Source organism: Rousettus aegyptiacus, unplaced genomic scaffold (assembly GCF_014176215.1).
Source record: "Rousettus aegyptiacus isolate mRouAeg1 unplaced genomic scaffold, mRouAeg1.p scaffold_m13_p_14, whole genome shotgun sequence".
Classification (NCBI taxonomy): domain Eukaryota; kingdom Metazoa; phylum Chordata; class Mammalia; order Chiroptera; family Pteropodidae; genus Rousettus; species Rousettus aegyptiacus.
The window spans coordinates 52,055,779-52,083,674 of record NW_023416289.1 but is presented as its reverse complement, the minus strand read 5'-3'; the positions used below and the strand labels follow the sequence as shown (position 1 = coordinate 52,083,674).

General features: G+C 54.1%; 2 protein-coding genes and 1 long non-coding RNA gene across 3 annotated transcripts in view; 2 read left to right on the top strand and 1 right to left on the bottom strand.

Moving 5' to 3' along the window:
- The window catches only part of LOC118611403, a 51,055-nt gene extending 39,549 nt beyond the window's left edge, over positions 1 to 11,506 (top strand). The window contains exons 3-4 of the long non-coding RNA XR_004954338.1: positions 5,896 to 5,979; positions 11,398 to 11,506. This is a non-coding gene — a long non-coding RNA (uncharacterized LOC118611403). The remainder of the gene's footprint in view (positions 1 to 5,895; positions 5,980 to 11,397) is intronic.
- On the bottom strand, positions 185 to 17,288 carry RHCG (Rh family C glycoprotein). Its single transcript, XM_016151589.2, has 11 exons — positions 17,062 to 17,288; positions 9,566 to 9,752; positions 9,044 to 9,194; positions 7,622 to 7,769; positions 6,792 to 6,958; positions 5,238 to 5,375; positions 4,899 to 5,035; positions 4,476 to 4,600; positions 4,181 to 4,254; positions 2,326 to 2,407; positions 185 to 1,475 (listed from the first exon to the last, which is right to left on the bottom strand). Exons 1-10 carry the CDS (start codon positions 17,246 to 17,248, stop codon positions 2,339 to 2,341), a joined length of 1,383 nt encoding a protein of 460 aa, XP_016007075.1. The 5' UTR covers positions 17,249 to 17,288; the 3' UTR covers positions 185 to 1,475; positions 2,326 to 2,338.
- Positions 17,289 to 25,244: 7,956 nt separating this feature from the next.
- The window catches only part of TICRR (TOPBP1 interacting checkpoint and replication regulator), a 51,817-nt gene continuing 49,165 nt past the window's right edge, over positions 25,245 to 27,896 (top strand). The window contains exon 1 of the mRNA XM_036231952.1: positions 25,245 to 25,839. The gene's annotated coding sequence lies outside the window, so the exon portion shown is untranslated. The remainder of the gene's footprint in view (positions 25,840 to 27,896) is intronic.

Here is a 27,896-nt window from a genome sequence, read left to right as displayed (position 1 = left end):
CTCCTCTTGGCAGCTGCTGACAAGTTCCAGAAACAGGTTGTAAAGGGTTTTTGTCTTTACCCAGCATGGAAAATGAGGGGTGTTACATCGCGGGAACATGAATAGGTTGCATTTCAGCTCCCTCCTCCCGGCCTCCTCCAGCCCCCCCACCCCCACCCCCTCCGCTGGCAAGGGGAATGAAGGCCCCCAATGTGTATGCATGTGTGAACTGCGAGGGGGGCGGGGAGGGCAGACTCACTCCTCCCTCTCCCCTCACCCCTTCTTCTCTCGAGTCTTTGCTCCACAAAGGGTCTGGATTCTGCTGCTTATTCTCCAGCCGGCACACTTTTGCCTGCCTCTCTTCTCTTTTAGCCAAACCCAACCTCGCCTTGTCGATTCCCATCCCTAGGTCTCTGCCCATGCTGTCTCCTTGCCATCTTTCTGGTAAACTCCTATTCAGCCTCCAAAACCCTGTCCAGGTGACCCACTCTGAGAAGCCACCTGGGCGCTGAAGGCCCGTCAGGGTGGATAGTTGGTGTCAGGTCGGTTCCCCAGCTAGACCTAGTCCCCTGAGGGCAGGACTTGTGTTTTTCAGCCCAGAGTGGTGGCAGGCCTCATTAAATGATGGGCGATCCAAACTGACACTACCTTCATTGCTTGGCAGGGAGAAAGGAAGGATCTGGGGAAGGGGATTAGCCCAAAGAGCCTTCCCCCTCTCCCTCCTCTCCTCCTCTAGTGCCCTTGAAGCTGAGCTGGGTCACATGGGGGGCACAGAAGGAATGGCAGTTTTACAATGGGCAAATATCTGAGATGGTTGATACGAGGTAACATGGACCCTGGGGAAAGACCCCAGCCCAGAAGCTGAGCCCTGCCAGGGGCCCCAGGTGGGGTCAGGCTCCAGTAGCCCAAATTCTTCCTCTGTAGCCCGGGTGATTTCCCTGGCACCGTGGGTGTCAGCATGTAGGGGAGGGAGCGGTTCTGACTGTGGCAGGAGGCCAGGTCACGTCTCCTGGGCCCTTTTCTCCCTCAGACTGGTCCTGTTGGAACATTCACACCCATGCTACAAAGAACACCCGGAACGTTTATTCATGAAGACTGCCATCTGCATATGGCACAGAGGTCTGGGGGACCCAGGGAGCATGGGATGTGCAGGCTGAGGAAGGCCCCAGCAGTCGGCTGGCAGCCAAGTTGTCACCTAGGAGGGCTCGGGTCCAGCCCCAGGCTCCACCCCCCTTTCCGTCTGCTTGCTTTTCTCAGGATGTGGCCCCCAAGACCTCTGGTGGCAGGCCTCCTGCAGCCAGAACCTGGCTGACTGCCTCCTCCAGTCTACAGCTCCTCCTTCTCCATTCTCAGGCAAGCCCCGCCGGAGGAAGGCGATGGGAGGGGTGCAGGCGCCCTGGGCCAGGCCAGCGGGCCAGGTGCTGCTCCCCTTGCTCTCGTGCACCCAGTTTGGTCCGCACTGGCTCCTTTTGGAGCACCGGAACAGGATGTGGAGCCTGCAGCGAGAGAGCCAAGAGGAGGGGCCGCCGTCAGGTCCCGCAGTAGCCCCTAGGGCACTTTTTCCTTTTCTGAATGGGGTGAGCCTTAGGTCACACCTCACTTTTCTTTCCTTAAGCCCCAACGTCCTCTCCTGCCACCTCACTCAGCCTTTCGCCCCAGACACAGCTCTTTTCCAAACTCGGGCCTCCAAGAGGTCAAATAATGATAATAAGGGCAACGATAATGACCTAGAAAGACCCCAGTTCCTCCATTTGCCAGCTCTGTGACCTCGAAGAGCCAGAACCTCTCCGAGCTCTAATTCCCTCTTCTGTTAAGGAGATGAAAAGTAACTGCATGTGTCTTGTAGGGATCTCCGGAGAGTTAGGTGCAAAAGGCATAAGAAAGGGCTTGGTGCATTTCTCAGAGGGTCTGGGCAATGTTAGTTGATAGAAAGAAGGAAGGAGAGAGGAAGGGAAGGAATGAAGGGTCTTGCCTGAGTTGATCAAGTGAATAGAGCCAGTCCTATCATCTTTGGTTTTATAAATGAGACTCAGGCTCAAGGGAGAGAGCTTCTCAAAGTCACTCAGCCAGTACGCGGCAAAGCCAGGTCACCTTCTGTCTGTTCCTTCCAGTCCCAAGCACCTTCCACGTGTGCCTGTGTCTGTCCAGTACACACGTCATCCGGCTCCGAGTGCCTTTCTCATTAACCCCAGCGTCCCCACTCCACTCCGGGCGGGAGGGTGGCAGCTCACCTCCTCATTTCTTGCTGTTTTCTTTTGGCCCCTTGGCCGGTGCCATCTGATTCCCCACTGGGAGAACTGGTCATCCCCCACTGACAAGCCACACCGCTGCTCCCCTGCTTCTCACCTGCCCTGGGAGCTTAAGGTTCTGATGGCTTGAGGTTAGGGTCCTCAGGATGGGAGACGTAGATCGTATGTTCCTCCGGCACCTGCAGTGAGAGGAGGCAGCTCTGAGGCCCCTGCTCCAGGCTGGTGTACCTGGTAGAACTAGAACAGCCTGGGCAAGTCAGGAGCAGCCAATGGCGTGTAGCGAGCGCCACCTTGTGATCACCCCTGCAGATTGCATGCTGAGAAGCAGGGCAGTCCATAGTGTACCGTGCCCCTGTTAGCCACTGTCCAGGGTGCTGGGGCGCTGCAAGGACCTTGTTTTACTAGAGCAATGGGAAGGCATTCAACTGAAAGGCACCATGACAATAAGCGTTGTAAATGCACACAGAGGCTGATAACCCAGCCCGGGGAAATTACAGTTGTGCCGAACCCGCTTTTGAAAGACGAGTAGTAAATCATGCGCCAGGTGAGAGGCAGGCAGCCTGACAAGCTCGAAGTCACATCTTTCAGGTAAACCATCCAGCGACCAGGAAGGGGGCCGTGGATCGGGACGGGGGACAGAGAGGGGATGGACAAGGGATGCCCCGATGGTGGCTCATTTCCTCTGGCACAGAATTATATTACTCAAAAAAGATAGCTGCTGATGGGTATACAGCAGAGAGAAGGTGTGAACTTAGAATAAATCATAAAGATCAAAACAGAACCAAGAGTGAACTTCTACGTAGGGGAATTGACTTTTTTTTTAAGTTTATTTTATTAGCATTAAATCCATGTGGTTTCTAATTGTACCTAAAATAGTTTAAGTTCTGACTTTTTAAATGTAAAATGAAAATAATTATGCTGCTAAAAAGAAAGTTTATTAAGAATATAATAACACAGAATACTTCTTATGATAGATAAAGGGAAGGAGCAGGATACCAAATTGGGTGTATAATAACATCTCGGTTGTGTGAGAAAAATCAATGCAAATTAAAAAAAACACTGGAAGAAAATATAGCAAAGATATTAACAGTGCTTGAATTAGGGCGATGGATTTTTTTTTTTTTAGTTTTATGTCCACATTTTCTTTAATGAGCTTCTATTCATTTTTATAATTAAAAAATAACTTAAAGAGTTATTTTTAAAGACTTATTAATTATATACATGAAACTGGTTTATAGTGGATATTAGTTAAAATTACCATGAAAATGTCTTATATGGTTTTAAAAACACAGAGCCAAATAAAAGGCAGGGATGGGCAGACCTTCATCTTGGGGACCACAGACACAAGCTAAGTCCTTACCCTTGTCATAAAGGGGAAGTTCAGGGAGCAGGAAGGACCCTTTGTCATTCTCCATCATCTAATTTGGGTACACACCTGCAATGATTTGTGGGGAGGAAGGCCTGCCTGAAGGCACAGAAAGCCCAAATTGTGGTGTGTTTTTAAACACATTCCACCACTCTAAGCTTCTAGAACAATGGTCTTCAAGTCGGGATTTTGTACAGGCACCCACAGCTGCCCTGGCCCAGAGATGAAAGGGGGCCCCTCCTCCAGTAAAGACAGCTCGGCTCCTGGCAGGGGGAACAGGCTTTGGGGGCAGATGGGCTCCCCCTGAGTTTTGGATTCAGGAAGTCTGGGTGGAGCAAGTCCCCAGGTGATACTGATGAGGGCACAGGGGACCATACTTTGGGAATGACTGCTCTAGAATAAGCTTTCAACCCCCAGGAGACACAGCCTTTTGAATAAAGGAGGAGGAGGATACAGGCTCTGTCCCCAACCCTCAGCTTCTGGCTGCCTGGCCCCCAGCCGAGCCGATGTGTGCAGGGTCAGGGAAGGGAGGAGATAGCCGTTCTTGTCCAGGGCAGAGGGTGGGGGACAAGCCCATAGAACTTACCTCCCAGTAGATAGCATCATCAAAGCAGTTCTCATCAGCAGGTTGTCCCCATATTGGTAATTTCAGAATGATCCCTAAAGAAAATTTGAGGTCACAGGAGGTCAGGACCTACTTCCTCTCTGCCTACCCAGCCTTTTCCGTCATCTGGGAAAATCTCTCCAACCCCATGGCCACAAATACAGAGTCCAAGGATTCTTGGGGGCTCGCAGAGATCCTCTGGCACGTGCTCTTGGGTCCTCCACCCACAGAAGCCCACAGTGGCCCCACCCTCTCTGGCCCAGCCATTCTCACTCACCCACAATGATGCCGCCCACCAGAGCCATGGCCAGTGACACAAAGATGCCGGCAGCCTGGAAACTGCCCTGCATGCTTGAGGACCAGTTGATATTGTGCTGTTCAAAGTCAAAGGCATGGGCGAGCCTGGGATGGAGACAGGGGGCTAGTAACCACTTGCTGCCTGCCCCTCCCCCTCCCAAAGGTGAGCAGGCACCAAGGCTCAATAAGACCTGGGCCTCGGCCTTCCCATCTGCAAAACAGGGGCATCGAACAGATTGGATGGTTTCAGACTCTTGTGGAAGGATGGAGGCTGTGGGGAGAGGCCCATGAAACAGTGGTCCAGACTGGGGTGGGGCTGGGGTACAGACACAGTCATGGACCCCAGAGGATTGGCAGCGGGGAGGAACAGGGAAGGAAAGAGGGGAGCCACTGCCATACTTACCCTTGCTGTCCATACACTTCGCTGCTGGCACAGGCCGCCGTCACGGCACCCACAATGCCGCCTATGATGCCGGGAATGCCGTGCAGGTTGTGAATGCCACACGTGTCCTGGATGCGTAGCTTGGACTCCAGGAATGGCTGGAGAGGGGAGATGGGTGCTACTCAGGCCTGCGGCTGTGGCGGGGCGCGGGGAGGCCAGAGTTTTGGGGACCCCCAAATACACAGAGACCCAGGATTCTCCAGCCCGCCCCCCATCCCCTTCCTAGGGATCCCCATGGTCAGGAATACAGAAACCCCAGCATGCCCCAGCCCCCAGCCCCTTGCCTGGGACCACCCTTACCGTCAAGTACACAAAACCCAGCGTGGAGACGATGCCACAGATGAAGCCGACGATGAGGGAGCCGTAAGGCATGAGCATCATCTCGGCAGCGGTGCCCACGGCCACCCCTCCCGCCAGCGTGGCGTTCTGGATGTGCACCTGGGCAGGGGCGGCAGGCAGTCAGTCCTCTCCCTGACCCCGAGCCCACGCCGACCTGCTGTGCATGGCGCCGCCTGGCCCCAGAGCCAGGGGTGGCTCAGAGGGCACCCCAGCAAGGGACTGCGGAGCGCTCCTGTCTAGCCAGGCTCGGGACAGCCACCCGTGTCCTCCGCACATGTGTCACTCACACCAGCACACTGGGTGTGTCCCGTGTGCACGGAGCAGTGCACTTGTGTGCAAGCGGGTGAGCCCCGTTGGCACGCCTGCATGTTCCCTTTACAGCGGGGTGCCGCGCGCACCTGTGTGGCCAGGCCCACGTGTCCGATGCTTTCTACATGCAGGTGTGCCAGCGCTGGGCACCTGTGGGGCCTGTCCCTACACACACACACCCGTGTCAGAGTCCGGGGCCTCCAACAGCACCGTAGACTCTGAGGGCCCACCTGTGCTGGCTTGTGGGGACTGTTTCTGTCCCTCTCCACAAGCGCAGGAAGTAAATACGGTTATCTCTGGATGTTTGCAGATGAGGAGACTGAGGCGCAGGGAGGTGACGTGACCTGTTGAAGACCACACAGCTAGCAAGACATGGAAAGACGGCTTGATCTAGGTCTGTATGACGCCAGAGCCCCTGACCTTGAACCTTTCCACATTCCTCTTTGCAGGTGGGGGTTAGACACACACAGATGCGCTCACATCGGTGTATTTAATTCTTTTCCCCCTGGTACCTGAGTCCGCACCTCTCTGCACAGTGACTGTCCAGGGCCACCAGGGGCTCATGGCAGTGTCCCCAAATAACGTGCTCCTGGCAGTGTCTCCACACACATATGCTCTCGTCAGGAAGCTAGTGTCAGACTGTGAGATAGAGAGGCGGTCTTATTTGTAATGGAAAAATCTACTAATACCCATGGGGTTTGGCCCCTCCCCACTAATGACAGACACACCTGCCCCAGCGGTGTTATGTGAAGGACGCTGTCAACACACTGCCACACAAACCTGCCCAGTGGAGTGGACAAGGCGTCGGAGTGTGCGGGCAGGCGCGGGCAGGGTTAGGAATGCCGAGGGCCAGTGTCTGGAGGACCAGAAGCCTGGCAGAGGGCAGTTGCCCCGGCAACCCTGCTGGGCAGGTCTGATGTGGTGCTCAGCCCGGAACAGCGGTCAGCCCCCCAGCCTGTGGGGAAGCGAACAAGGAGGGGACCCAGCAGCCGGCATAATAGCATCTCCATGAGTCTGGTCCTGGGCTCTGCTGGGAACCATCTGGACGCGTCGTTTCTGCCTGAGCCTCAGTTTCATCTGCAAGACGGGTGCAGGGACCCTGACGCTGCCTGCCTCGCAGAGGCGTTGGCAGGGCGTGCCGACGGGGGGGGGGGGGGTCGTAGCCACACCTCTCCCCACAGTCCCCACTGCCCCGCCACTGCTCACCATGTCCAGCTTGCCCTTCTTGTGCAGGGCGCTGGACAGCGCCACGGCGGTGAGCACACAGGCCGCCAAGGAGCAGTAGGTGTTGATGGCAGCGCGGTGCTGGGCGTCTCCGTGATTGGACACAGCCGAGTTGAAACTGGGCCAGTACATCCACAGGAAGAGGGTGCCTGGCCAGACCAGACGGGGCCAGCGGGCCCGGGAGAAGAGGCGTTAGATGGGCCCAACGGAGCTCAGGCTGACGCCCTGTCATTTAGCTCCAGAGCTGTCAAATGACTCCCGTGCCCTCGCTCTTTCCCGTGCTGGGGGCTCCCTGCCTTACTCACTACTAGCTTGGCCTTCTACTCCACTCCAGGAAGTGTCCCCTGACCCCACAGCTCGGCTAAACACCTGCCACCCTGCTCTCACAGCACCATGAGGGAGACTTTCTCCACTGGGGGGAATTCATCCCTTCCCCTGCACCGGGAGGAACTGAAGCCGGGTTATTTAAGAGACCAGAGTGGGTGGCTGATGTGTGTTCTCTGGAATGAATGGACACAGGAGGGAGGAACGCCCTGGCCTGGCCCCAGGATGGGTACCACCGTGCCTGTTCTCGGGCATCCTAGCAAAAGCACAGGGCGACTGGCCAACTTCTTCTAGCCCCGCGGGGAGAAGGGATGAGAATATGGGATCTTAGAGGTGTCTTTGGGCACCCTCCCTCTGCCCTTCTGTCCAGGGGGACTGGTGGCCACCCATCACACCACATGGGGATCAGGTGTGCCGATGGTGGCCTGGATCCTTTATGACGACCCTCGCCCATCATGGTGGCCCTCGGTCATTGTAGCAGCTCTCACCGATCATGGCGAAGAGGTCCGAGTGGTACACAGGGCTCTGCCTTTCCTTGCTCTGATACAGGTTCGGTCGGTAGAGGATCCAGGTCACTGTGAGCCCAAAGTAGGCGCCGAATGTGTGGATGGTCATGGAGCCCCCTGCATCCTTCACCTTGGGTACAAGGGGCCTGTCAAGCTCATGTCACCTCTCCTTCCCTCCTCGTAGCACCTCCTCCCCAACACCACACACACACACACACACACACACACACACAGGTCCGGCTGTCTATGACTTGATGAGTTATGGGATGGAGCCCGGGGCCTCCACAGACCAGTTGATTAGGAAGAGGAGAAATTGGGGATCTCTTAAACCAGGCTGTAAGCCTGTCAGCAAAATGTCAAGACACCCTCACCCAACAGATGGGATTGTGCCCAAGTGGAGAAACCCAGTCTTGGAAGGGGCTTGCTCCTGACAAGGGGGGTAGCAGAGCTAGAACCCACGGCAACCCCCATCTAGCTTGCCCCCCACTAGCCTCCATCTTATCTCAGTTCCGGGGTGCTCTCCCCTTCCCTCCGGGTCTCCCCTCTACACTTTTCCTTCCACACAAGCACCCCTGGCCCAACACCACCCATCCAGACTGTCGTGACCCATTTCCCTATGTCCTGTCACACTCCCTGCCCTCCAACCTCCCAGCTCACATCTCACTGTCCACCCCAGGCCCACCCTCCTTTCCTTGTCCCCAAAGTCAGAGCAGGCAGAATTGGTCCCCTCCCCATGTGTCCGGCCCTGGGCCTGCCGCCCTACCCCACCGCGTGCCTCTGGACTTCTTAGCTCTCAGGTCCCTCATTTACAAAGTGGGGGTGATCGTGATGACCTCGCAGATATGTCTCAAGGATTAAACTAGACACCTTTGTAAAGTACCCGGCCCTTGACAGGTGCCTGATGGATTTCGCCTTCCTCCCCCCGCCCGCCCACGTCCCCTCTCTTCAGCCTCCTCTTGCCTCTTAGAACCAATCTCAGAGGAAATGCCAGTCAGAATCACAGACCCATTCCTTCCGTTCAGCTGGGGAGAACCCAGCCAGAGCGGTAAATGTGTCGCCCAAGGTCATAGAGTTTCTCGCCGAGTTGTTGGCACTGCTGGTGGGCGCCTCTCCCAGCTGTGCGACCTTGGGTGAGCCTCTTAACCTCTCTGAGTCTCAGCTTTCTCATCCATGCAATGGGGTTAATAATTGTGCCTGTCTCAGCGATAACCCATGTGGGGCATGCCCATGAAATGTCGCTGCTCCCACTTTAGAAATGAGGACACTGAGGTTCAGAAGGTTAAGCCACTTGCCCAGGTTGAATTGAATCCAGCTGGCATGTCTCCCCCAGCCCTCTTTCCCTATCCTCCTACTGTCCCCTCAAGTGTCCACTCCATCTTCACCCCCATTCTGATCCCTGCTCACCTCTAGCAGGCTAAGGAGGATGAACTCATTCACTGAGAAGAGGGTCACTTGGAAGAGAGTCATGACGAGTAGCTGGATAGGGCTGACTTTGCCCAGAATGGCCCCAAAAGCCACACACACAGATCCCACGCAGAAGTCGGCGTTGATGAGGCTGTGGGGAGACAGGGCAGGGAAGGGGCCCGTGGGCTGTGGTCTCAGGGTGCTTTCGATGCGCCCGGGGGGAGGGCCCAGGCCCAGCCGCTGGAGAATAGACACTGAGGTGCCTCTACAGCCTCAGGCTTAGCAGGAGGGAGACCCTCCAACGGCGCTTGGACACCTGGGGACTCGCTGAGTAGGGAGCAGAGAGTGTGTGTAGCATGTGTCGCTGGCGAGGTGTCCTCTGGCTGAGAGAGGAGACGCTCACAGCCCCAAGCCCGGGCTCTATTCCTGGCGGGATGCCGGTGACCCCGGCCCAGCCCAGTGCGCCCCGCTTTCCGGGCCCGCCCCTCACCCCGGGCCCCGCCCCGGCCCCGCCTCGCTCACTTCTCCACGCCCACGAGAATGTAGCCGTCTTGGTAGGAGTGAAACCAGCCCTGCATGAGCAGCGCCCACTGGATGCCGAAGGCCGCCAGCAGGAAGTTGAAACCCACGGAGCTGTAGCCGTAGCGCTGCAGAAAGGTCATGAGGAAGCCGAAGCCCACGAAGATCATCACATGCACGTCCTGGAAGCCTGTGGGAAGAGCAAGGCCGGGGCGCTGACAGCTCCCCCTGTCCGCCCTCGCCCGCGCCGGTGGGCGGTGGGTATTGGAATTTGGCGCCAGGCTCATGGATTCCACTCAGGGTCTAGGTCTAGAACCCAGACCTCCTGTGGCCTTGCCCCCTCAACCCCGTTCCTTTACTGCGGAGAACTTAAGGTCGTCTGGGTAGCAGTCTTGGCTGGCCAAGCACATCAGTTGATGGCCCAGAGGAACAGGGAACATGTTCACATGCCACCCTCGCTCCCAGCAGGGGCAACTTCCAGCATCACTGAGACCTGAATTTGGACAGATGTATCTAGAAAGTCACTCAACATCCTTGAGTCTCAGCGTCTTCTGTAATGCTTACTCTCCAATGCTGCAAAGATTAAATTGCGAGTGTGCACGGTGTCCGTCCCATCACAGATGCTCAAAATGGGCGAGTGTCATTAGTCATTATTACTTTATTATTGGTACTTGGGCACAGTCTAATAATGAGTCCCGACCCGGCTCTTCTACCAACTCACAGCGGGGCCTTCACAAGCCACTTCCCCTCCCAGAGCCTCAGTTTTCTCAACGGTAAAACCAAACGGAGGGATTAGAATGATCTCAACGGTCCTTCCAGGGCTAACGTTGCGTGGTTCTAGATTCCCGGAATATAATAGAAGGCAAAGAGCTTCGAGAAGCGAAGACAGTAAAAGAAAGTATAAGGTGTAACCAGAAACTCCAGGTGTCCCAGGACACAGTGGCCAGATCGAAGGGCTCCCACAGGCCAAATTAGGGACCCTTTGAACACCAAAATAATCGTGTGCTATAATGAATTAAACCCATTAAAAAACAGGAACACAGAATAGGTAAATAAATAAAGGAGCTAGCAGGGAGGGCTCTTGCTTACAGCAGAATGCTGGGCACCCGACTGTTAAATGTGGAATGAACGCTGAAGTTGGAAAACTGTCCTTTTCACCGTGAAGTTTCCATCACCGATGCTAAATCCAGGGAGAAATTTTGATGAAGAGCAGGACATTTGCATTATCTTAAACTACCTCCCCACAAACTACTGATGAGTTGCAGGAGAAGAATAAAAAACCCGGTAATTATATAGTAGAGAAATTGGGCAACACCTTGACTAGGTGATCACAATGAACATCACCAGCGTGGGACAGAAAGACACCACGCACCTTCAGATGCGGTGTTCTGAGAAGGCGTCGCAGCCGAGAATGCATAATCCTAACCTAATCGTGAGGAAACACCAAATACAAAACGAGTAGCAGGCTGTTAGACAGGGGTGAGGCTCTATTCTTGAAAAAATATCAACATCATAAAAAAGATTGTGGAAACGTTCCGGGTCGAAAGAGGCTAAAGGGACATGCCAAGTAAATCCAGCACCTGACTTGTGACCGAGGCCTTCCTGACCGCCTGGCTTTAAGCTGGTTGTCTCCCTCGCGCATCCTCTTCTTTTTAGTTGATGGTACAGTCTGCAGTTGAGTTTGTTTTTCTAGCCCACTAGACTCTGAAACTCCAAAAAGGCAAGGCCGTGCCTGCTTCCTGTGCGCTGATATTTCCTGGCACCTAGGGGAGCGCCCGGGTCGACTCAGTACCTCTCCACGAACGAACGAATGACTGTGGTTGTTCTCTCCGCAGCAGCTGGACGTGCCAGCCGGGTGGCTGTCGAGGAGCCCGAGGTGGGATGTCACGATCAGGTAAGGCAGCAGCCCCTCTCTGGTGCAACACCTGCCATCCGCAGCGTGACTAGGCCCTGGTGCCCACTGCAGTTTGGTCAGGTTGGGGGCAGCCATGCTTATGCTACAGCTGCCCTGCCCTTGCTTGTACAGATAGGAATCTGCCCTCGTGTGTCCCCTGCAGGCTTCCTTGAGGCCCAGGCCGCAGCCACAGACCCCTTGGCTAGCAGCCACCTGCGAGAGGCTCACGGGGACCGGCACACAGCAAGATAGGGGCAGGGGACAAGCTGATGCGGGAGAGCTGTAGGTCTTTCTCCAGTGTGGCGCTCTGAGCTCGGAGACCTGTGTGAATTTACACGAACGGCAGCTCGGCTCGTGTGTCACAGCGTGTGCCACCGATTCCGCGTCTTCCCAAGTTTCCTGGCCGATCACTTTTCCAGCTGTTGTGAGGGAAACTGAGCTAATGTATGTGAAGCAGCATACATGGTATTATGGTTATTCTCGGGAAGAACTGATGGGTGACAGACTGGAGGAGAGGCGTGAAAGAGAGGGAGGCTACACGTTCAGATGATGAGGATTCCAGGGGAAGGGAGGGGAGCTGGCAGGATGGCCGGGCTGTCGATAAACACAGGGAAGCGGGTACAGGTTGCTGGGATGGGAAGGGAGGTGCCGAGTCAAGTGCTGGCCGTGGGGGTTTGAGGCCACCCCGGGAGCCGGGTGTAAGGGGCAGTGAAGCCGGGGTCTGAGACTGGCAGGGCTGCGAACAGAGCTGTGAGTCGGAATGTGCAAGTGACGAGGTGGCCAGCCTGGAAGCTAGCGGGGTAGACGGGGAGGGCGCTGGCAGGGCGGTGGGAGGAACCGTGGGAAAAGGCCTTTCAGGGAGAGGAGTGTCAGCTCCTGGTGGCACAGACGGACCATTCCGGCAGGGGTGGGGCCGAAGAGGACTGCGGGGCACCCTACCTGGGAGATGTTTGCAATTTCAGGGCCGCCTTTGTCCCCGCTGTGGCCCAAGAGCAGGAAGCCCTCCACTTCCCCGTGCTTCTCCCTGCCTGTCCCCCTCCCGCCAGCTCTCTGTCCCTCTCCCTGCCTCTCTCCGACCCTCTCCCGAGCAGCTCTTGTCCCCTTCCTCAGGCACGAAGACACTAGCTTCTCTCCCCCACTCCAACCCACTCCCTGGGTACCTCTTCGATTTATTCTCTTTAATCTCTTTATCTCCAAAACTAGTGCTAATTTAGAACCAAAATGTGCCAATTTATTAATTTATTTCATAAAGCTTGGTGCTACTTAAAATGATGCTTCTAATAGTAATGGTTTGAAGGTCCAGACTGTGTGGCCTTCAGCAAAGACGCAAGCTCTCTGATCTGCAGTGTCTTTTCCTGTAAAATGGGGGTAGCGACAGTGCTCAGGGAGTGCTCACCTCTGAGGTTCGCGGTGCACATTTAGTGAGGTGATCCCACCAGCGCCCTGGCTGAGGCCTTTAGCAATTGCTCAATCACAGTAGCTACTGTTTCTCTTTTTCTCTTCCAAGACTGACCAGCTTTGTACTGGGTTGGAGCCTTGCTAAGAGTCAGTGGAGGTTGGTGAGACCTCCGCCCTCTTTCCCTGGCGGCCCGACCCAGAACCTGCTCTCTGCACACCTGGGCGTCCCTGACAGGGCATGGCCTCAGGCTGGCTGCAAGTCCTAAGAGCTGCCACAAGGGGGCACCAGTACACAGCCGTTCTCACTTTCCCCTTCCGCTTCCTCACTCACTCTTCCCTCCCAGGATGATGGGTCCCCAACGAAGCTGGCCAGGTCTGCGAAATCTGAGGACAAAGTTTCCCACACCAGTGGGGTATGGCAGCTCCATCCCGTCTGCTGCATGGTCACAGAAAGAGGGGTGCCCTGCAGTGGCCTGGGTCCTGCCCCTGCCCGTTTTCTGCAGGCTATGCCCAGGCTAAACTGGTCCCTCAATTTTCCAAGGCTCTGTGGCCACCTCTGCCACACCTCAGAGCTGACCACAGAATCACCTCATCCCTGCAAACTCTCCTGGGAACACCGTCGGGGTGGCACTGCCATAGAGGCCCCGGGGAAACAGGTGGTCTATGGGGGAAGGACTTGGCTTGTGCCATTGACCGACCAGCTGAGAGCTGAGGTTGGGCAAATCTCTGACCTCTGATTCCTGCATCGTACCGTAACACGGGAACAAATCCATGCCCTGCCTGGCAGCACTTGCAATGCAAAGAGCAGTTGTAAACGGGGCGCACCCAAAGTGCCGTAAGAGTTGAAACTAATACTCGGAAGATAATCCTTGGTCCCATCTCTAAGGAGATGCTGAGCCTCCACTTAAATACCTTCAGCGACAGAGCACTCACTCCCTTGCGAAGAAACTCAATACCAGCATTTACTGCCCTCTCATTTCATGCTGTGAGATGCACCCTACCAGTCAACTGCCATCTTCAATCTTCCCAGAGATCCTGTGCATTACATAACAGTCCCACTTCACAGATGAGCCAACGGAGGCTCACAGTGGTTAGGGAGTCGGTGGGCTAACTCCATTTAGTGATGGACCCTGAGCTGTTCCGTTCCAAAGTCCAGGTTGCAGTGCCCTCTGCTGGTGGGAAAGCTTGTCCTTCATTAAATGGAGCTGAACCAGGTACAGGTGGCCAGGAGCCCGCCTGAGTGCATGAAACAGCCCCTCAGTGTTTGACTCCTGTGTCCTCTGTCCTTGGTCCTCTCTTGGAAATGTGTTTTGCTCCTCCCTCAGTCTTCCCAAGAGCCCAGGCTTTGATGGCTTCTCCCTGGTCAGTCTCTGCCAGACACTGCCCGTGGCCATGCAGGTCCCGCAGCACCGAGCCATAAGGAAGCTTCATGTTCAGCAGCGGTGCCCACGGCGCAGGCCTCAGAGGGCACCGCCAGGGCAGGTCCCCAGCTGGCTCAGTGCCTGCTGCCTGCCAAGGGCCGCATGCCCAGGCAGCTGTCCTCAGGCCCTCCTGAGCCCCAGCCCCAGCCAGCTAGAGCTGGACTCCCCTGGCAACTGAGATGCCCACAGGGCTCCAACCCCCCCTGGGCAGGAGCAAGGTTACGGAGTGTTGATGGCCTGGAGCCAAGAACCTGGAAGGTACCACAAGGCCTTGGGACTCCACCCGGGCCAGGAAGCCATGTGCCCTCTAACTCGTAACCATGGCCACCATGACCAAGTGCGCCCAAAAAGGGTGAGGCAGGAGGAAAGGGGAAAGGTGAGACTCGAGGGAGGAGAGTGGTCCAGGCATGCGTCAGATTCCCAGAACGCCCACCCTGGCTCTCTGCTTCCCTAGCCGAAGGACCTTCGCAAGATACGTTTCCGCTCTGGCCTTAGTTTCCTGGTGTGGAAAAAGGGAGTCATCACAGTGCCTTCCTCATCGGTGGTGGTGACGCGTGAAGGGGAGAACGCTTGTACGGCCCGAACCGTTGCCACTGCTTCCGGCCCTTGCCAAGGAGTCCCGAGGACAGTTTCTCTCCCACATCCCTCTCCTCTCTGCCACTTCCTGCTCAGATGACGGAGAGCTCCCCGGCACCCACAGGGCACCTTGCAGGAGAAACTCAAGACCCTCCTTGATAACTGGGGCTGTCTCCCTCCTCTCCCTTTCTCAAACCCTCTTCTGCGGCCACACAGAGCCACTCAGCCCACACCCCAGCATGGGGCCCCTCGGCTGTCCTGCCTCTCACCCCCCCCCCACTCGCTGTCCCACTGCTGTCCAGGAAACTGTCACACGTCTCTTCTGCCCAAGCACTTGACCCCATTGAGGCCCAGGGTGTTGGGTGTACCTCTCTTCTCCACAAATCCGGGAGCACCTTAGGGCTAGAGAGACCCAGGATGTTCACCTCATTTGTCCAGAGTGGTCATAAGCCCTTAGTCCTGGGAAATTCCTATTGGCACAACTCTCCCACCCTCCTCTCTCAAAAGTGTCATGTGGTCGATAAGTTGTAGGAAAGCGTTGAGTGAGTAAGTGAAGGTGAAGCATGACACCTGGGTGGGCAGGTGTGAAGGGGATGGGGACAGGACTTGAGGAGACCTGAAGACTGTACCCCTCACTGGTGAGGTCCTATAGCCCTGGTGGCAGGGTCTCGAGGCCTCCTGCTGCTCAGACACATCGAGGGCCTGCGAATGCTCATAGGAGGCCCTGTGCCTCATGCTGTACTGAGGGGCTGGCTCTACGGCCAGCCGGCGGAGAGATAAGCAAGAGGTGAAGGTGTGGAACAGGCAAAGGAGGGCCTCGGGCCGGCCCGCCCCACCATTTGCCGGGTCTCCCACCAAGCGGCATGTAAAGGCAGGCGATGGGAAGCGTGGATTCGGAGTCTAAATTCCGAGGCCTCAGCTGTCAAGATCTCTTAAAACGTGGCCCCAAGCGGAGCCCAGCAGAGGCTGTGGTCTCATCAGCACAGGGCATGACATACTCCCCCTCCTGTCCCCTCCCTTCTGTACTTCCGTTAATGCAGTAGAGATTGTGCTAGCTTTTCGGGAGCCCCTTAATAGAGCTGGCTCCCGCTGCGTCCGTGGCACACACCCCATCTTTTCTGCACAGGGTCTGCCATCCTGAGTGCGTGCAGTTATTAATTTGGAACTAAGTAAAATGCCATTTCTGGAGGTACGGAATCCCGTCACTGCCGTGGAGGGGACACTGTTGGTGTAGGTGGCTGCCGGAGATAAGTTTTAGGGTCTCTTCCAAAACTAACAGGACACAGCATGGGAGCACCCACAAAAGGTGGTCATTGGGTGCTGGTAGATGGTGCGGAAACCAGAAAGCACATGGGCACAGAGGCTCCTGGGCTGGGCGTCTGGAGGCTGGGCTCCCCCGAGTGACCTTGGACCAGTGCTTCCAACCCCCGAGGACTAGGATGTCTGTTGTCACTGCTCTTCTAGTGATCGCTCACGGCGAAGTAAGGATTCCATGCCCGGCACTGTCTCCCGCCCGCCTCACCCCACCCCTGCAAGTTAGGCAGGTTCTGTGATTATCCCCATTCCACAGATAAGGACCCTTAACTTTAGCGAGGCTGACATTTGCCTAAGGTCACCCACCTGGTGAATGGCAGAGCCCAGAGCGAAGTGAGGTGTGGCGATTCCAAGCCATGCTCTAAACCACGGCGCTTGGATGCCCAGGGATTTGGGGGTGCGCCTTCTCCCTCTCCCAGCCAACAGAGTTTGGGTGCCATGGTCCCACCCACCTCTCCCGGCAGCAGGGCTGGCAGGTATATGAGCCACCGTGGCCCTTGCCCTGGAGAGTACGGGTACAGCTGGACAAGGGAGCCAGGGTCACCCACCTCCCGGGGGCTAAGATGGGGCTTAGGTCTTTCGAGGACCTCACGTCTCTGATAGAAGGCTGGAGACCTCTGATGGCACCCGGAGTGAGCGCACCCCCTTGAGGTTTCCCTGTGACTCTTTCCCGGGGAAAAGGAGTTCGTGCGCATCGAGCCATTTCTCCGGCGTGATCCCCAGAGCCAGGAGTGCCTCCGTGGGGCTGGGCGGGGGACCGTGGGCAGCATCTCCAACTCCGGCCCCCGCCCTGGTTCCCAGCGTGGGCTGCAGAGGTGCGGCCAGGCAGGACTCTGGGCCAGGTGGGGACCCGCTCAGCTGTGCCGAGCGCGGCCCCGCAGGGCGGCGGCACTTACTGGGGTAGCGATAGTAGAATTCGTTGTCGAGGTCGCTGGAGGAGTTCGCGTGCTGCTTGTCCTCCACCCAGTGGGCGTCCGCGTCGGGGTTGTAGCGCACGAACACGCCGAAGAGGACCACCAGGGCCACCTGCAGGAGCAGGCAGGTGAGCGGCAGGCGCCAGCGGAGGTCGGTGTTCCAGGCCATGCTGCAGGGTCGCCTGGCCCGGAGGGCAGCGGCCGGTTCCGACGCTCGGGGAGCCGGAGAGGCTTTTAAGACCCGGGCAGGGGCGGGGCGGGGCGGCGGCGGGGTGCGGAACAGCTGACCCTGGTGCCGCCCGCGCGCTGCGCGCTCGCCCAACCAGCGAGGGGACCCGCGCGGCCCGGCTCGCCCTCCTCCTGGGGCCTCCGGAGGGACAACACCGGGGTGGGGCTGAGAGGGCAGTGTGCAGGGGCGCCAGTGCCCCGACCTCTCGGGAGCCCGGCCTGGCCCCTTCGGTGCCGGTGAACCGAGAAGACGGAGCCGCATCATTTATTTGCTTCGCACCGAGATGAGGATGAAGACATTCCCAGACGTGGATCGCCAACTTCGCCATCATCACGAGCCCTTTTCTTTTTCTGATTTACGAAATTCGCACAGGGTCCATGCAAAACCAGGGAAAGTCTGAGAAACTGCCACAGGCCAGAGGCGCCTGGAGAGAGGTGACAACAGAATGCGAGACGGTACCACGATGGCATCCTGGAACAGAAGGAGGATGTCGGTGGGAAAACGAGTGAGATGTAAATAACGTCCGAAGCTGAGTTAGTTAGTGGCGATGCGCCCGTTGGTTCCCCAGCTGTGAGCGGTGATGCCCCCTGGTCCTGTAAGATGTTAACAGTAGGGAGACTGTGGGGAGTATGCTTTGTGCTTTCTCTGCAAGTTTTCTGTGAATCTAAAATTGTTCCCAAAGAAAAGGATCTTAAACTGGGGGGGGGGGGGGGGCGGGGAAACGCACATGAAAGAGTTTAGTTAGAACGCTTTAAGCGTTTTTCACAAGTTCATTGAGCTATGACCAGGAATTATCTATTGGTTACTGTGCATGATCTTGACATGAGTTAACTGTGGAATTTAAGTTAAATCTACGCTTAGTCTATTTTGTCAAGATGACTTTGATTTTCTAATTTTTCTTTCTTTCTTTCTTTTTTTTTTTTTTTTTAAATGTAGTCCTGGTATATTGTAGAGGTTTTGGGAAAAAACAGAAAAGCACAAAGAAGAAACTAAGAACTACCTGTAGACTCATCATCAAAAAATAATACTAATAAGAGCGAGGGACTCATGCTATATAATACTGGTTTATAGCCTGCTTTATTCAACATTTTGTAAATGTAAATATTTCCCATATTCTTTTTCTTCTATAATATCGTTTTTAATGACGGCGTATACCATGCTGTACCTAGCTAATCTCCTAGTGTTGGACAATGAGGTGATTTTTTTTTATTTGTTTGGTGTTATAAATAATGCTGGCATCAACATCCAGGCATATAAGTCTTTGCCCAGGTTTCCATGAATTCCTAAAGGCAGAACTGTCTTGATACATTTTGCTACATTTCCCCCGCAAACAAAGCATGCGCCTCATGACCCAGCCCTGAGAGTAGTTGGTGCCCGTGCATCCTCATAGATGCTGGATTTTAAAAGAAATTGTCACCAGTTTGGATCCCAGATTTATAAAAGGCACAAATGCCATGTAGATTGCCCAAGGCTGAGCACCTGGGAACTCGAATGTGGCCCGCCGCACCGGCATGGGGCACCGGGGTGTCCACACTCCCTCAGCACAAGAAGCAGCCTGCTTTAAGACACAACCAGATGCTGCAGGAACAATGCCAGCAAGAGGGACCATTTATCATGTGCCTGACGTGACCGGAGACCTCTAGACATAGTCTAATGATCAACAGAACCCTTGCAAAGCGGACACTGGAGCCCACCCGACAGATGAAGAACATGAATTCTTAGAAGGGCCAGGGAGCATGCTGGAGTTCAAACGCTGGGCTGTCTGAGCTCACTGCACCATGCCTGGCCGCTCTGGGCAGGGCCAGAAGGAAGGCCTGGTTTCAGGTACCCGCACCCTCTGTCTAAGCACACAGTAGGGGGAGTGAATGGAGGGCAGGGAGACAAGAGCTGAGGAACTTTGGGGATGAAGTGGGAGGGGATGCTCAGGCCTCTAGAGTTAATCCATTTCCATGGAGGCCGTGAGCTTCCTTATGGTAGGGGTGATGTCTTATTTTTAACTCCAGGAGTTAAACATATTTGAATGTGAGGAGTGGGCACTCAGGGAGGGTTTTGGAAGGAGGAAGGAAAGGTGAGTAATTTTCTTTGAGCACCTACTGTGTGCCAGGCACTGTCCATTGAGCAAAAGAGGCAAGATCTCTGTCCTCGTGGGACTTTCCTTTGGTTAGTGAGGGGGTAGTGGTGACAAAAAGCAAACAAATAAGTAAAGTATATAGCATGTTAGAGGGTGATAAGGACCATGAAGAAAAATGATGCCCCCTACCTCTAGCTCGTACTATACAAGAGAAGGCACATGTAACTTGCCCCAGTGGTTAAAGCAGAATCCAGCACCTTCCTTGGCAGGATAGAGGCGGGTTGAGGAGAGGTTGGGAGGCACTTGGAGTGATCAGGGTGGGCTTCATAGAAGAGGTGAACTGATTAAGGATTTGCAGAGGAAGTAAGAGATAAACCTTTTCCCTTCTGCTGTCTGGCTCTTGTCTCATCAACCTACACCAGAGGATTCCAAGCTGTCTCCTACCCCAGCCCCACACTTCTGTTGACCCCTAGAAGGCTGGAATCCTGGGCTTGTCCTCTGAGACCAGGGTTTAAGGAACTGGCTGCTCAGGTTGATGGGGCTGGGCCGGGCTTTACCCAAGGAGCCAGATACTTCCTCCTAAGTCGTGGGTGCCTTGTCAAGTGTGGTGATGAGGGAGAATGACTGGGAAGGGGGAGAAGCAGGGTGTGGCAGCCACATGTCAGGCCAGAGGCGGGTTGCAGGTTGAAAACAAGGGTGATTCAGATTATCGGGCTTCCAGGCTCATGGCCATAGTGAGGGAGCCGGCAGGGGCAGTCCCTGCCCCTTTCCTCTGCCCATCCCTCTTAGCACATCATCATCAGCACCCTTGTCCTCCTTGACCTCGGTCCCACAATGAGCCTGAGGCTGTGGCAGGAGCACTAAGCTAGGAATCAGAAATTCTTGGGGCTGGTCCCCATTCCGCAAATTTGGTCAGAACACACAACCTTCCTGGGCCTTATTCCCTTCGTCTGCAAATGACCACCTCTAGCCCGCCCTGTGCATCACCCTGATCTGCTGTGACACCCCAAGGAGAACACACAGCATGATGCTTAGTATCTGGACTCAGAGGTTCAAAGGGGCCAGGGTTTGAGTCCCAGCCTTGCCACTTCCTAGCTGGGTGACCTTGGGCAAGTTGCTTAATCTCTGGGGCCTCCATTCTCCCATCCATATAAAGAGGCGACAGTAGTGCTCGCCTTTCAGGATGATTGTGAAGACCAGATAACTCTAAGGTGTGTCATGCTTTTGACATAGAGTGTGGTAGTCAGTGCTTTGAGGAAGCAGTAGCTCTCATTTGCATCTGGAAATGAATGGGTAAGTCCTCTGTAAGATGTCGTAAATGTGATTGCGGCTTGCATCCATCATGTGGATAATGACATTCTTCTCTGGTGCTGTCTGGAAAGTCTGCAAAGGCAGAGCTCAGGAGGGCAGGCCCCAGGCCCTTCCCAGAGCCAGTGCTGCTGGCCCGTGGGGGCGGGGGGGTGGGGGGCGGAGGACGCAGGCCTCTGTGCAAAACTCTCTCTTCTACGACAACTTGTGGGATCAAAAATAAGGTCACCAGGCGTGGGAAACTGGACATTCTGTGCTCTATGATGGGCTGATCTGAGAAGGACATAGCATCCCATTCATGCTATTTTTGCCAGAAACACATACCCTGAATTTAATCATGCAGAAGCAGCAGACAAACCCAAATTGAGGGCTGTTCTGCAAAATAACTGGCCTGGATTCTTAAAAAAAAAAAAAAAAAAAAAGAATTTGAGATTGCACTTACCACACTCTGTAAGGTTACATTTACTTATCTCTTTGCCCCAGTTGATTTCTGGCCATGGAGGTCACGGGGCTGATGGCGGGGCAGAGGGCACTGAGGCTGGTCTGTGCCTGGCGTTAGGGTAGTTTGATTATCTAGGTCCCTGTATCCCCCACAACTCCCTTTATAGGAACCTAAAGTGGGTTGGGCTCTGGAACTAGAAAACACTCCGAAGGACGCGCTCCAAGGACTTTGAGATGGACCAGTGATAGTAAAGGAAGGAGGGGAACAAAGGCCCGTGCTGACCCCAAGGTCCTTCGCATCCCTCGACCTGTGCCCACCCTCCATAGGCCCTGCTTCCTCAGCCCAGGGCTCTTCTGTTCCCATTGGTGCTGGTGGGAGGTCTGCCTGGCACACCTTCAGGGTTCTGCTCCGTCCTGGCAAGACTCCCCCCGCCCCCCACACAGTCTGCTGAAGCCCTTTCCGACCTCATTCCAGCTCTTCCTCATCAGCGTCTCTGATGGATGCTGCCTTCTGACTGTCCCCAGCGGCTCCCCGCCCCCATAATCCATCTCTCACTCCTTTTAGGAATATAATTTTAAAAAATATTTTTATTACACGCAACGACACGTGTTTGTTTCTTCTCCTTTCTTTAAACAGTTTCAGGGGCCCCTCTCTAAACTGCCCATCCTGGTCCCCAGCTCCCATGTCTGACCTCCATGGTCAACTCACCCTGAAACTCACCTCTCCAGGGTCTGTGTTCACGTGGAACACCTTTTCAAACCAGGAGAAATTGAGTGAAGGCAGTTCCACATAGGCTAATGATCCGCATATGGGCCTTTTATCAAATAATGGTCCAAACGTGGCGAGGGAGTCAGGGCCCCTGGGAGGGGTCCTTGGCAGAGCTGAGAGTAGTGAGAACGATCCCCAAACACATCCCTGCTCCCTCACACCTTTGCCTTCAAGAGCTTAACAATGACAGAGAGTCGAACCTAATTACAGCTTTCTAGATGAAGAGCTGTTCTCCTCCACAGCAAGGAGACCAGTTTTCTTCCTATTTTAAATTCTTGGGGAGAAAGCAGAAGACATTGAATTAAATGCAGCAGGAGAGAGCAGGGCTTAGAAAGAAGAAGACTTGCCAAAAGGCTGGTGAGAACGGCAGGACCTGGCCGTGACCTGGCGGGCGCAGTTGGGCAAGCCAGGAAGTTCTGAGCACAGAGACAGATGTGAATCAGCTGCACTGATGGGTGGGCCCGAGCCGAGCCCTGCAGTCGGGCCTGCTGCCATTGAAGGGCCAGCAGTGGCACAACGTGCCTAGGGAGCGCTTCAGTCACGGAGGACTTCTGGACAGCGCTGGTTCTGCGATGCAGGAGGGCTGGGCAGGAACCTGCCACGGCGACAAGACTCACCCATGAGGACTAAACTCTTGTCCGTTTTCTTTCCTGACTGACACTCCCTCATCTGTCAGAATTCATCATAGGTATCACTTCCTCCAGGAAGCCCTCCCTTAGGACTCTAAGCACACCGCAGTGAACTCTGCGACTTAGCCTCTTCCTTCTCCAGACCGTAGGTTCCTGGAGGGGGGAGAGCAGGTGATTCCTCATTGTGTCTCTTGTGCTCGGCAGGTGCTTGGGAGATGCGGATGGGGTGAAGGAAGGAAGGAGGAAGGCATGGAGGGAAAGATAAAGAGGCAGGAGGAAGAGAGAGAGGAGGGAGGCAATTAGGAGTGAGAAAGAAGGATGAAGGGAATAGGAGAAGAGGGAGGAAGGAAGGGACCAGGAGGGCAGAAGGCAGGGAGAAGGATGGGAGGGAGGGATGCTAAACTTACACAGACGCCCAAGGTTCTGTGTAAGCGATGGACGGTGGTTTATCAACAGCAACACCACCCCGGGCTTTCTGGCAGCTGGGTCTTGGGCTGCTACCCATGTTCTGTCCCATGCAGGCCCAGCCCAGGGAGAGGAGTCAGCACGGGCTAGTGGGTCCTGAGCATCTGAGCTTGGGATGGTGGGGGGTCGTGATGGGCACAGGTTGACAAGTGAGGGGAGACAGCTCTGGGGGCCAGAGGAGAGTTTGGCAACAGATGGGACTGTACAAATTCCTGTTAGATCTGGTTCTTGGCATTTCTACTCGATGGACAGAATTTCAGAGCTGTGTTCTCAGAGCAAAATGTACTCTCATTTACTGTAATGTTTTTCACGAAATGGCAATAGCATTATTGTCATTCCTGAATATAAAGAAAAGGAAGCTCATTATAATTGATACAAACCAAGGAAAGAACACAAAAATGGCCTGAAATCCCAGGGATCACTATTGTCAGCATTTTGCTGCATATCGTTCTAGAATTTATATATATTTTAAACTTGTATATATTTAACTAGATATTTAATAATCTATTTATATATACATATTTAAATATATAAACATTTTAGAAATAGTTTCCTTGTAAATTAGCAGCAATATCATTCATTAAGTCAAATATTGTAGGAGAAACAGAGAGTTGGGCAACATCGAAGATTGAGATATGGAAAAGGAGAGGTTTCCTCTTCAAAGGATAAATACCGTGTGATTCCACTCGTATGAGTTACCTAGCATGGGCAGATTTGTAGGGACAGAAAGTCGGGTGTTTGTGGCCGGGGTCTGGGACGAGAGAGGAATGGGGGGGGATGTTATTTTCATTGGCACAGAGTTTCTGTTTGGGAGACGAAAAAGTTTCTGGAAATGGATGGTGGTGGCGTATCCTAAAGTCCACAGAACCGTACATTTAAAAATGGTTAAAATGGTCAATTTTATGTTATTTATATTTTACCACAAGTTAAAAATAAACTTAAAAAAAACTCGAAAGGTGGGGGAAAACCCTATGGGAGCGTATACAAGCGCTACTAAGATGGTTATCTGGAGCGGAGGTGGGTAGACACGGAACAGCCGTGGGACGGGGACTTTCACTTTGTTCCTTCTAATACTCGATCAGTGAATGTGTTGCCTCATCAGAATGTTAAGGACATAAAGAAAAAGAAAGTTCTTCCTGATAGTGAACCGAAATCTGTCCCACAACTGTGACGAACAGGTCAGATTCCTCCTCTAGGTGACAGTCCTTGAAGTCCTGAAGAGTATTCCGCTCCCTCTGAGCGTCAACTCTTGAGTTCTCTGTGCCTCTCTCTCAGTGCCGGGGCCACCGAGCGCTGTAGAGGGGTGTCCGAGTCTGTGGGCTCTCTGACGGCCATTCGTGGTTTGGGGATGTCCACCATCTACTCCCTTCTGCCCCCATAGCATCCTACTTCTCCTCTGCGGAATCTCCCATTATGCACAGTCTCTGTTGGTGAAGTCCTGACTCCCTACTCTGAAAGCAGAAGGTACCGACGGTCCAGTCAGGAGGCTAGCATGTGACTCAACCCGTCGACTTGCTCTTCCTGGGCTCTGCTCTTCCGAGTGCTGCAGGGTGGCCGGGTGCCTAGAGGTGGTGTTTTTTCTATGAGTGGTGGGCTAGAGGGATAGTCCCTGTGCTTCCTCCTTTGTGGGGGTTCCCGCTGTCCAGGCCTCCAGAGCTCCTTGGTTCTGGCACGTTTTCCACTCCAGGAACTTCCAGCCTCCTTCAATGCTGTGAGCCCTAAAGGCTGTGGACCCCAAGAGGGAATACACCTATCAGAAATAACTTTTCGTGGGTAACTGGGTCTAAATTCATAATTAGAGTCTAATGGCTATTGTTCACAGGGAGCTTCTCGTGCACTCTGCCTTCAGAAAAAAAGCCACAGACCAGGCTGTCAAGTGTCCTGCACTGCATTCCTGCCAGCTGAGCCGAATTTTATAAAGGAGTCCCCAGACTCATATTTTGGCCAATGAGCTGAGACCTGCCCCATCCAATTGGAGCTGCCCAACTATAGCCTCATTTTCATGTTTAGTGACCAATCAGAGCAGCTCCATGATGACCAATTAGGATGTGGGATTCAGACTAATCAGAACAATGCAATTTGGACCAATCAAATTGCAACTTTGGATCCCTCATTTGCATGAAAATGGACCAATCAGAGTCCAGGACAGGCCTCCCCTTTGTCTCAGAGGAGCACACTTTCAGGTTCCTTGGAATGCTGTGTTTCCTTGGTTTGCAACGTTCACTTAAATTAAGTCTCTCCTTTTACCATACTGTGTGCATTGGATTGGTAGCCATGACCTTGTGTGGATGAGCCTTTCAAAAATTTTTGGTTAAGCTAACCAGAGCCAGCCTCTGTAATTCACAAACAAGAATCTTAACTGGTAAGAGCCCAAATTTACATATGAATTTGAGGGAGTGTGGCAGATTGTATTTTCCCAAGATGACCTCAATATCTCTCATTCCACAGGCTAGTCAACAGTATAACCTTGCCATTCCTTGCATGCAGAGGTGAGGTCTGTGTCCTCTCTTGAATGTGAGGAGGCTTCCACAAATAGAGTGTAGCAGGAGTGGTCATATGTGACTTCTAAAACTCAGTCGTAAGAAGCCATGAGTTCCGGCCTGGTCCCTTGAGATGCTTGCTCTGGCGTGGAAGTCAGCCCCCATGTAAGAAATTCAACCACCTCGATGCCAACAGGCACCTGTAGGAGGTCTGATTGACAGTTCCAGATGGAACCCCCAGATGACAGCCAGTATCAAGGGCCAGCAGAGTGAGTGTGTCATCTTGGACATCCAGCCCCGTCAAGCCTTCAGATGATGGCAGCCCCATTAGACAACTGCCTTGGAGACCCCCAGCAAGACCTGCCCAGGTAAGCTTCCCCATCTCTGTCCCACAAAATCATGAACAGAAAACTGTTTTAAGGTACTAAATGTGGGGATTATTTGTTATATAGCAATAGAAGCTAGAAACTCTTGCTCGCTTGCCTGCTTTTCTTGCCCCACAGAAAGTTGTATTTTCTCAGCAAGAAGAAAGAGAACTGGATAAAAGGCCATGAAACCTACATTTACTGAGTCCTACACAGACAGATCCTTTTCATATGCCACCTCATAGAACCCTCACAGTTCTTTGAGCTGGGGACAGTTATTCCCTGGTTGAAAAGAGGAATTGGGGCTCAGAGGGGACAGTTAAGTGTCAGACTGCAGAGACAGTGCCTGTTCTGTTGGGGCAAAGCCCCCGAAAGCAAGACTAAAGGAGTGAGCGAGGGAAGAAAGTTAAATATAACAAGGTGATGTTGCGATAATGTAGATTACTGGAGCTGTGTGATTGTTTTAAAGGGTTTGAAGTGTTGATATGGCTTCTCCCCACACATTAGTCAAGTAGCAGGTGGAATATGTAATCCGTGAGGTGGGGCTGAGGCAGGGCTTTCACAGAACCTTCTGGTTAGGAGGGTAACCTTCTGGGGCTCATAAATCACCTCCTTTTGTTCTCAAGAGCCCTGTGAAGACCTGGGCTGAGCCCTGCAGTAGGCGGTTAGCATTGAGATGGAGAGACATGGTGCATTATGATGGGAGCTAGGAAGCTTAGTGATACCTTGTAAGTTCCTGTTATGAGGTAGGCACTTTAGGAACATTTTCCCTAATCCTGCAAGGTTGACATAATTATCCCCCATGACAGGCAGAGACACAGTTGCATGTTAAGTTATTTGTCTCAAACATTGCGCAACGAGGAAGTGCGGGCTAAAGAAGGGGCCCCCTGGGGTGGAGTGGAGTATAGGAGGAGAAGGCAGACTGACAGGCGGTGAGGTCGGGCTGGCACAGAGCCCTGGGCGGAGACACCAGCCCAGGGCCCCTGTGAGCTATGCACACCGAGAGAGGGTTCTGGAGGAAGAACTAGCAGAATGTGGGGTCCCCAGCGGCCATGGTTTCAAAGCTGCTAGGGAGGGGCGATGTCCTCATCAGCCTGTGGATGAGCAGAGACCTCAGGAACCCATGCCTCGCATTCATTAACTCCCCAGCTAGATGGGGACCTTCTCATCCAACCCCTTCCCTTCGACCGAGATGAGAAGATGGCAGCCAGAGAGGACTCGCCCAAAGTCCCCCAGGTGCCAGCGCCAAGCAGGACAGGAGTTCCCGTTCCTGACTCTTTCAGAGTCACCTTCCTTTGGTTCCGGACATCAAACTCAGGCTATAACCAGGGTGACCCCTTTAATTTATCATTCAAACCAGAGTGAGAGGGGGCATTATTAATAATTACACCAGAATAACAGGTGTAAACAGAATTGCCCTTGGATAATGGGACATATGCTCACCCTAGCGTGACAGCTGAATGCCACTCACTTTCCCACCAGGAAGGCTTCTTTGTGGCTGAAGGGACCTGAGGACTTTTCATCACCCTCCATAGCCAGAGAGGGGCTGGAGGACCAAGTGGCCTTGACAGACCAGCCCTCCCAGGAGTTTCGAGGTGCCCTGGAACCAGCTGCACTGTGACTAGCCTCCCTCCCCTCCCAGGGCGTGAATGCATAAACGGAGGCCTCACTTGTTCTGTCCTCACCTGTCAGAGGGCAAGTGTCCTGTCAAACCCAGCAGAGCTCCAGTTTCAGGTGTTTCCCTCTGGGTGGGAGCCACCCAACCGAAACTGTCCCCACCAGAGAGCTGTGAACACGGGCCTGCCGTGGGTGACAGGGCAGTGGGCCTCTCCTGGCCTGGGAGCCAGGGTACAGCAAATGCTTCTGGGAGCAGACTCGAGGGCCTGGGCTAGCTGTGCCGTTCCCTCCCCTCTCCCTCACGCCTCTACCCTCTCCCTGATAGTCACAGGCTTCCCAAAACTTCGCCTTGTACGTGAATGCCCTGAGGAGCTTGCTAAATGCAGATTCGGATTCAGCAGCCCAGGAGAGGGGCCTGAGTTCTTGCATTTCTAACCAGTCCC